Here is a 10,352-nt window from a genome sequence, read left to right on the forward strand (position 1 = left end):
TGTGTATATATAGTGTAAGAAACCTATACAATGTATACTGTGTATATATATAGTGTAAGAAACCTATACAATGTATACTGTGTATATATATAGTGTAAGAAACCTATACAATGTATACTGTGTGTATATATATATAGTGTAAGAAACATATACAATGTATACTGTGTGTATATATATAGTGTAAGAAACCTATACAATGTATATAGTGTAAGAAACCTATGCAATGTATACTGTGTATATATATAGTGTAAGAAACCTATATAATGTATATAGTGTAAGAAACCTATACAATGTATACTGTGTATATATATAGTGTAAGAAACATATACAATGTATACTGTGTGTATATATATATAGTGTAAGAAACATATACAATGTATACTGTGTGTATATATAGTGTAAGAAACATATACAATGTATACTGTGTATATATATTGTAAGAAACCTATACAATGTATACTGTGTATATATATAGTAAGAAACCTATACAATGTATACTGTGTGTATATATATATATATATATATATAGTGTAAGAAACCTATACAATGTATACTGTGTATATATATTTTTATGTAGATGTAAATATCTCTACTATAATACATAGAATACAATCAATTTCTTTCAATTGCACAGGTCTTTACATGACATAGTTATTTGCTGATCTAAGGGATATGGTCCAATCCGATTGCACAGTGTGTGTCAATGACAGTGATGACAGGGGGTGACAATGACAGTGATGCCAGGGGGTGACAATGTCAGGTCCTTCTCACCTTGCTCCAGGTTGTGTACCTTCACCTGGACCTCTGTCTGTCCTCCTTGCAGCTTCTGGGTCAGGTACAGCCGACCAGATCCGCTCTCAATCCTCATCGGGGGCTCCTGGGGCCAGCTGATCTCAAACCATTTCCCCAGATACCTCCTATCGGGGACAGTGAAGATCGTCTCCCCCAGGGCGCCCCCAGCAGGTACCCTCACAGTGTAGGAAGAAGATACCCCCAAGGGCTGAATGGACCTGGCCGATCTATATCGGCCGATGAGTGGGGGCAGGGAAGGAAGTGATCGGGCATCGCTGAGCTCAGATTGGACAGTAGTGGGTGCCGATGATACTGGGAGACGTTCAGGATGAATATGGGGGACAGGCGGGGACGGGGGGCTGGTTGTCGGCTCAGGGTCAGCAGTCAGGACATCCAATGCGGAGGATCCATGAAGAGCCGCCTGTCCTCTACCCGTCTCATAGCTCGCATCAGCACCAGTCGGGGCCCCATCGGGAGGGGGGATCGGGACTTTATGGACAGCTAGCTGGGGAAGTTCTGCAGTAGTTGCAGCCTGGTACAGCATGTCCGACACCATCACCAGGACAGCCCAGTGCAACACAGAACTGGGTGGGGGCCGCCTGCGCATAGTGCCCGGGAGAGTCTGGGATCGGTCCCGATGAGGAGTCTGGGATTGGTCCCGATGAAGAGTCTGGGATCGGTGCCGATGGAGTCTGGGATCGGTCCCGATGGAGAGTCTGGGATCGGTCCCGATGAGGAGTCTGGGATCGGTCCCGATGAGGAGTCTGGGATCGGTCCCGATGGAGAGTCTGGGATCGGTCCCGATGGAGAGTCTGGGATCGGTCCCGATGGAGAGTCTAGGATCGGTCCTGATGAGGAGCCGGCAGATCTAGCTAGTCAGCTCTGAATGTCTCCAGCCTGATACCCAGAGCGCACGTGTGGAGGACACGCCCCCTTCCCTGATCGCACCCAGAACATACAGGTGGAGGACACGCCCCCTTCCCTGATCACACCCATAGCATACAGGTGGAGGACACGCCCCCTTCCCTGCTCATCGCACAAGGTGTGCTGGAGCCAAGCTGTCAATGGCATCGTATGTTCCTGCCTGGTACCAATCATCTTCCTCCATCACCACAGACAGTTACTGGGAAAGTCGATCCGACTATATTGGATAGATGACAGTTTCATAGAATATCCGGGACTGCCTGTACCAACCAATCAGATGTTTGCTTCTTTTTTTTTGGCTGAGATAGAGTACTGTCACATCTGCTTGTGAATCTGCACTCATAGTTTCATGGCATAGGGGCTTGTTTAGACTTGCAGTTGAGGGTTCATCATAATGCATCGACTGAGCCACGTTTTTTGCACCCCCCTCAGCTGCAAAGGCAGCAGTCAGGGATGTTCACTTAGCACGGCCGCTGCAAAAATGCCCCCCCCAATGCAGACGCTTCAATTACACCAGGTAGTCATACCAGTGTGATTTGTGAATTGAAATTGCATCTAATGAATGGGAATGTCGGTGTCGTAACGTGCGATTTGCTGCAGATCGATTTCTAACGTAGTTCTTGCATTACTTTTTCTGTAATTTTGTTGCGATTTATACACATCGAATATAATGGAAATATTGCAAATTGCAAGAAATCATTGAAAATCTTCACAAGTAGAAATTAAGTCTTCAGAAATGACTAAATGTGCTGAAATTGCACACAAATCACACGATTTTAAATCTCTGCGCTGTGCGGATGACTAGCCCTGCTTCACAGTGAGATGCAAATTGTCATGTGGTTTGACCATTCAAATCGCATGCAATGATCACCACTGGAACTGTTCTAATCGGTGCAACCCCAACTTCATCACAAAGTCACACCGATTAGAAAAATAGTTCCTGCACAACGTTTGCCGATTTGGGGTGCGACTTGCATAGACATCTGTGCATGAAAGCACAAAGATGTCCATCAAGTCACATCGCCATCCGACTTTGAAATCCTGTGACTTCAAGTGAAGTTGGACAATTTCAAAGTCAATCCAGTGTGAACCCAGGGCTCAGGACTCATTCACAAGTACAGCAGGTACTGCCACTCCTCTGAAAAGTGATCCACAATCCGATCACTTTTTCACTCTTCAGAGCAGGGGCGGACTGACAACTCATGGGGCCCCCGTGCAATAGGGGATTATAGGGCCCCTGTGTCCTTGCCCACACTCAAAGCACACCCAAAAAAGCCTATAAAAAGGTACCAGGGGCATTTTATGGGGCCCCCTACTGACCCCGGGCCCTAGGGCAGTGCCCGAGTGTTCGAATGGTCAGTCCGCCCCTGCTTCAGAGATGTTTGGCAGGCACTGAGGACGCAATATGTCACTCCTCACCACCTGATTTAATCCTCCAATTGCACCACAATCACATACACTGCATGCACAGTTCCAGCACAGCCCCACAGAAGTGGTTGAGTTTGAAGGCAGCACAGCCCCTGAACACTGCATGCTGTTTAAGTTACACAAGGGGTGTGGTCTGTGTACAGCTGTGAGCGGCTGTCTGTTCATGTTTAGGTGGAGAGTTGGGGATGGGGGGCAGTGAAATCATGACTCAACTGCCTGGTTTTGCTACATTTCCTACCCTTCCTCGACTCCTAACTGCCTGGCAAATGCCTCTGAAAAGTGATCTGAATGCTAAACACTTTTTTTTATAGAGGAGTAGTGGATTTAGATGCAGGTCTACGGTTAGCCTGAGGATTTAAAGTAGTTCCAAAGGCATGACTTTTTTTAAGTTAATGAATTCTCTGCATTCGGGTATAAAACCCTCTATGGTCAGCTCTCCCCAGCCCCCCTTTCAGTACTTACCTGGCTCATCTTTTGATCAAGTGCTGTACCCAGCTGCAGCCATACTTGTCTTTTCTCCCTCTCTGTCACAGGCACAGAGGCAACAATGGCAGCCATTGGCTTCTGCTGCTGTCATTCAAATGCTGTGAGGAGGGAGCAGGGGGTGGGGCTGAGCTGTGATGAGTGTGTGTATGGACACACACAGCCCGGCTTGGGAGTGAGCCTGTACGAATGCCCCTATAGAAAGCAGTCTGCTATGGGGACACTCAGAAAAGGGGAGGAGTGTATAACATGGGCGGGGGATCCCAGAACAGAAGGATCAAGGCCGCTCTGTGCAATACCATTGCACAGAGCAGGTAAGTATATGTTTATTTTATTTAAAAAAAAAAAAAACCCTTATACCTCTCCAGGCTTTAGCCACTGGCCGACCACATTATAGCCGGAAGGCAGCTACAGCGTGGTTGTCTAATTCTGGGAGGGCGTCCACGGATGTCTTTCCAGAACCCTGCCCCCTGCGCACCATGTGCATGCTCTGTGACTGCTTTGTCCTTTGCACACAGCTGATCACAGAACGGGTAAATCACAGCAGCCCTTTACCATGTGATTCGCTGTGTCCATTCACAGCTGATCACATGTAAACAGACTGGCTGGTTATCAGCAGTCCTTTCCTCAAAGGCTGTGTCTGTGTGAAAGTCGATAACAAGCAAGGCTGTCAGTACATTGTTTACACCAATCATCAGTAGCCCCATCAGTGCAGCTTATCAGTACACTTTAGTGCGGCCAATCAGTGCAGCTTAGTGTGGCCTATCAGTGCCCTTCAGTACAGTTTAGTGCGGCCTATCAGTGCCCTTCAGTACAGTTTAGTGCGGCCTATCAGTGCCCATCAGTGGAGCTTATCAGTACACTTTAGTGTGGCCTATCAGTGCAGTTTAGTGTGGCCTATCAGTGCAGTTTAGTGCAGCCTATCAGTGGCCATCAGTGCAGCATATCAGTACAGTTTAGTGCGGCCTATCAGTGCCCATCAGTGCAGCCTCATCAGCACATATTAGTGAAGAATAAAAATTACTTATTTGCAAAATGTTATACAGAAATTGCTTTTTTTTCTTTTTGTTTTTTTGTCTTTAATTTTCATTCCTTTGATTAGAAAAAAAAACCCAGTGGTGATGAAATACCATCAAAAGAAAGTTCTGTCTCCAGTTCATATGGGTACAGTGTTGCATGACTGCGCAATTGCCATTCAAAGTGCGACATTTCTGAAAGCTGAAAATTGGCCTGGGCCGGAAGGGGGTGAAAGTGCTTGGGATTGAAGTGGGTAATCAATAAAGCAACAAAAAATAAATTACAATAAAACAAATCAAGTAGAAATCCCAAGACTTTCTTCATTTGTGGCAAACTGGAATGGTTTTCAAAGGACTAATAAACTGTAGAGCGATCTATGGAAACAAACATTGATACATTGTTGCTACATGTACTACATTTTCTTCAGCTTCAGAAGCTGTGCACCTTTTTCATTATGCAGAAAATGTAACATTCCGCCAGAAGCATTTAAATAGTACTTTATGTTATGTGTTTACTTTTATTTATTCTGTTATTGTTTTGTTTGTAGAGTTTATTCCATCTAAATATTTTAAAAGATTTTAGTTTTGTCGTATCCAAAAGGTCCTGTACTATGAAAAGTATTGTCCCAATAACATGTTTTAATACATATAATGCTAGTATTCAGCCCAATTTTTATTTTAGATTGCCATTATTTACAGTTTTTGCTGCATTTATATACAGGGCAAGCTGTTCAGCAAATGAGACAGTGACAGAGGTCGGGGTAGGCTATATGTCACTAAGTTACTTTTAATTCATATGGTTTAAAGTACAGTATACGTAAGCCCTCATTCACATGTGAGGTTTGTATTTGCCTGCACAGGATGCACAGATGTTCCGTACATCCCCATACAGGCAGTTCAATTAACCGCTTGCCCTCCAAAGGATTTACCCCCCTTCCTGACCTGACCAGTCCATTTTTTGTGATACGGCAACACTGCACCCAAATTAGATTTACATCCTTTTTTTCCCCCACAAATGGAGCTTTCTTTTGGTGGTATTTTATAGTCTGTGCGTTTTTATTTTTTTTGCGCTATTAAAACACATGACAATTTTGAGGGAAAAAACCCCAATATTTTTTTCATCAGAAATTCAAAATGTATTCTGCTACATGTCTTTGCTAAAAAAAAATACCAATATGTGTAAATTAATTGGATTTTTTTTTATACTAGTAGGTGGCGATCAGCAACTTATAGCGGGACTGTGGGACCGATTCTGACACTGGGGGGGGGGGGGGGAACTAATTAACTGTCACTGACATCCCCTGTGACACCAATACAGTGAACAGTGCTAATAAAATGCACCGACACTGTACTAATGACACTGGGCAGGAAGGGGTTAACATCTGCGGCGATCAAAGGGTTAGCTGTGTATGTGTTTCACTGTGTCAGCACATTGCTTTGTATGGCTCTGCTATGCAGAGCCATACAAAGCAATGTGCAGGAGCTGACAGAGGAGAGATCTGTATTGTTTACATACAGGTCTCTCCCCCATCAGTGATACTCGGCGATCACCGGTTGCAGGAGGGGAATTACTGGCCGGGACCCGCTGATCAACAGCTGAGGCCACCAATGGCAGTGCAGGTAGGGCGCATGTGGCTGCTAAATGGAAATGCAAAATCTCATATATATATATATATATATATATATATATATATATACATACATACATACATACATACATACATACATACACACACACACACACACGTGATTTTGTGCAGCTCTGCCGCTCTGTAGCAGTATTTCTGCTATATGGTGGCAGGAAAGAAGTTAATGTCAATTGAGATGCAGCAGCTGCATGGACACAGACATTACCCCCAAAGTCACATCAGTGGGTGCAGGTGCGTTCGGGGACACTTGCCAAATTGGAGCAGCAGCTGTATCCATGCAGCCTCTACATCCCAATTGATATCAATGGGACTGCATGCATGGAACAGCTGTCCATCCCTGTGTGGGCAAACCCTTGTATGGCTGTACTCTTAAGTACTTCCCATTGAATGAGGCCTAAAAGAAAAAACTTTTTTTTTTAATTTTGGATAGTGTGGGGGAGGAATTAAAACACCTGTCAGGATTTGATTGCAGTTTGTGCTGCCGTTACGGAGATTCACCCTCTCAATTTGTCCTGTTTACCATTATTACCGAGAGTGGAAGAAAATCCCAAATTTTGGATTGTCACCAGAACTGGAAAAGAGTTGAAATGGGTACATATCAATAAATGTTTGGATTGTACAGGAAACTGAAGGCTCCATGCACACTAGTGCTTTTTTAAGCTCAAAAAACGTTGGTGATAGCATTTTTTTAGTAGCATTTTAGTCGTGTTTAGAAGCTCGGTGTTACAATATATGGATGAATGGTGTCTATTTATTGTTTCTCTCTATTTCATGCTGCCAGGGGCGGACTAACCATTTGGAAACTCGGGCACTGCCCGAGGGCCCAGGGTCAGTAGGGGGCCCCATGTGATGCCTCTGGTACCTTTTTCATAGGCTTTTGAGTTTGCGCAAGGACACAGGGGCCCCATGATCCCCTATTGCCTGGGGGCCCCATGAGTTGTCAGTCTGCCCCTTTTTGCTGCTGTAGCTTGTGTTTTGTATTACATCATCTTGTTTTTGTACCAATGTTGTATTGTCTGTTTGGTGAATAAAGCACTCCTTTGATGTTAAAAAAAAAAAAAAAAAAAGTGTTTAGGAGCAATAGCATTTTTACAGTACATATAGGGGAACGCAAAGCTAGAAAAAAAAGCTAGAAAAAAACTGTAGTATTTAGCATTTTTTTCTGCTGGAGAAACACTCCCAAAACCTAAAAAAAACCTATTTTTTTCTGCTCCTAAATGCTGAGGCTCCATGCACACCAGCATTTTTTTTAAGCTCCTGGAAGCAATTATCAACATATTTTTTTTCTGCTCCTAGAAGCTACATAGTGTTATTCTATGTGTCCATGCACACTACTTTAGGCTATTAGCATGTTTTGAGCTTCACCATCTAGAAGAAAAACATTTTTTTTTGTAAAGTTTTTTGGAGCATTTTTCCAGCAGAAAAAAAAATGCAAATTGATGCTAAAACCTACGAAAAGGCTCCTAACAGCTTTTTTCTAGCTTTTTTTTTACAAAAAAAATTTTATTACCAGCATTTTTTATACTTTAAAAAAAAAAAAAAAACACTAGTGTGCATGCAGCCTGAAGCTTCCAAAACATTTCTAGCCTAAAATAATGTGCATGGACACATAAGACTATTTAGCTTCTAGGAGCAGAATAAAAATGCTGATAACACCTTCTAGGTGCCAGTGTGCATGGAGCCCAGGGGTGGACTGACCATTCGAGCACTCAGGCACTGCCGGAGGGCCCGGAGTCATTACGGAGCCCCATGAAATGCCCCTGGTACTTCTTATAGGCTTTGTTGGGTGTGTTTTGAGTGTGGGCAAGGACACAGGGGCCTCATGATCCCCTATTGCTCGGGGGCCCCATGAGTTGCCAGTCCGCCCCTGATGGAGTCTTAAGCGGAAGGCATACTACTACTGAGCCAGCACACTTATATGTCTGTGAATATTGTCTGTGAAGCCCTTGTAATAGAAAGTCTGTAAAAGTTTGTAATGGGTATGATGGTACAGTGGGGCAAAAAAGTGTTTAGTCAGCCACCAATTGTGCAAGTTCTCCCACTTAAAAAGATGAGAGAGGCCTGTAATTGGCATCATAGACAGACTTCAACTATCAGAGACAAAATGAGAAAACAAATCCAGACAATCACATTGGCTGATTTGGAAAGAATTTATTTGAAAATTATGGTGGAAAATAAGTATTTGGTCACCTACAAACAAGCAAGATTTCTGGCTCTCACAGACCTGTACCTTCCTCTTTAAGAGGCTCCTCCGTCCTGCACTCATTACCTGTATCAATGGCACCTGTTTGAACTTGTTATCAGTATAAAAGACACCTGTCCACAACCTCAAACAGTCACACTCCAAACTCCACTATGGTGAAGACCAAAGAGCTGTCGAAGGACACAAGAAACAAAATTGTAGACCTGCACCAAGCTGGGAAGACTGAATCTGCAATAGGCAAGCAGCTTGGTGTGAACAAATCAACTGTGGGAGCAATAATTAGAAAATGGAAGACATACAAGACCACTGATAATCTCCCTCGATCTGGGGCTCCACGCAAGATCTCACCCCGTGGGGTCAAAATGATCACAAGAACGGTGAGCAAAAATCCCAGGACCACACGGGGGGACCTGGTGAATGACCTGCAGGGAGCTGGGACCAACGTAACAAAGGCTACCATCAGTAACACACTACGCCACCAGGGACTCAGATCCTACAGTGCCAGACGTGTCCCCCTGCTTAAGCCAGTACATGTCCAGGCCCATCTGAAGTTTGCTAGAGAGCATTTGGATGATCCAGAAGAGGATTGGGAGAATGTCATATGGTCAGATGAAACCAAAATAGAACTGTTTGGTAGAAACACAACTCATCGTGTTTGGAGGAGAGAGAATGCTGAGTTGCATCCAAAGAACACCATACCTACTGTGAAGCATGGGGGTGGCAACATCATGCTTTGGGGCTGTTTCTCCGCAAAGGGACCAGGACGACTGATCCATGTACAGGACAGAATGAATGGGGCCATGTATCGTGAGATTTTGAGTGCAAACCTCCTTCCATCAGCAAGGGCATTGAAGATGAAACGTGGCTGGGTCTTCCAACATGACAGTGATCCAAAACATACCGCATGGGCAACGAAGGAGTGGCTTCGTAAGAAGCATTTCAAGGTCATGGAGTGGCCTAGCCAGTCTCCAGATCTCAACCCCATAGAAAACCTTTGGAGGGAGTTGAAAGTCCGTGTTGCCCAGCGACAGCCCCAAAACATCACTGCTCTAGAGGAGATCTGCATGGAGGAATGGGCCAACATACCAGCAACAGTGTGTGCCAACCTTGTGAAAAATTACAGGAAACGTTTGACCTCTGTCATTGCCAACAAAGGATATATAACAAAGTATTGAGATGAACTTTTGATATTGACCAAATACTTATTTTCCACCATAATTTGCAAATAAATTCTTTCCAAATCAGCCAATGTGATTGTCTGGATTTTTTTTCTCATTTTGTCTCTCATAGTTGAGGTCTACCTATGATGCCAATTACAGGCCTCTCTCATCTTTTTAAGTGGGAGAACTTGCACAATTGGTGGCTGACTAAATACTTTTTTGCCCCACTGTATATCTACACTATGTAACTGTTTCTCCAACTGTTCACATTGCATGCAGATATTGTAATGTGTATGGGCAGAAATGTGTAGTGATGAATTCCAGGACTGAGCTCAACGAGTTACTAATAATAGATAATAACATGGGTCTATTCTTCCAGAATGTACATAATATCCCACTGCTCAATTTTCTTCCATTAGGGGGAACTCGATATAACCTATTAAAAGGAAATTAAATTCTCAATTACCAAAAATAAGCTGATCATTTCAGACATAAAGAAGAATGCAAAGAGCTCATTGCTGACAAATAGGATTATGAAGTTTAGTAATGTCAGAAAAGCAATAATGATAAAGGACACATTACCGGACATAGGGAAATGGAGGCCAGAAAGAGCACATGGGAACCACCATCTCATGATTACCTGCAATACGCCACTGTGTCACATTTAGCTGGAGAATGGTCAGTGATCAGTGCTGCT

At 43.7% G+C, this 10,352-nt stretch overlaps 1 protein-coding gene across 1 annotated transcript in view; it reads right to left on the minus strand.

The window, feature by feature from the left end:
- LOC149470147 (neural-cadherin-like) overlaps positions 1 to 1,368 on the minus strand; it is a 127,108-nt gene extending 125,740 nt beyond the window's left edge. Inside the window, exon 1 of the mRNA XM_089666758.1 lies at positions 772 to 1,368. Coding sequence (XP_089522884.1) covers positions 772 to 1,348 — 577 coding nt within the window. The 5' untranslated portion in view covers positions 1,349 to 1,368. The remainder of the gene's footprint in view (positions 1 to 771) is intronic.
- Positions 1,369 to 10,352: the final 8,984 nt, after the last annotated feature.

This window comes from Staurois parvus, unplaced genomic scaffold (genome assembly GCF_062004578.1).
Source record: "Staurois parvus isolate SC_StPar_1 unplaced genomic scaffold, SC_StPar_1.0 ptg000052l, whole genome shotgun sequence".
In the NCBI taxonomy this organism is placed as follows: Eukaryota; Metazoa; Chordata; class Amphibia; order Anura; family Ranidae; genus Staurois; species Staurois parvus.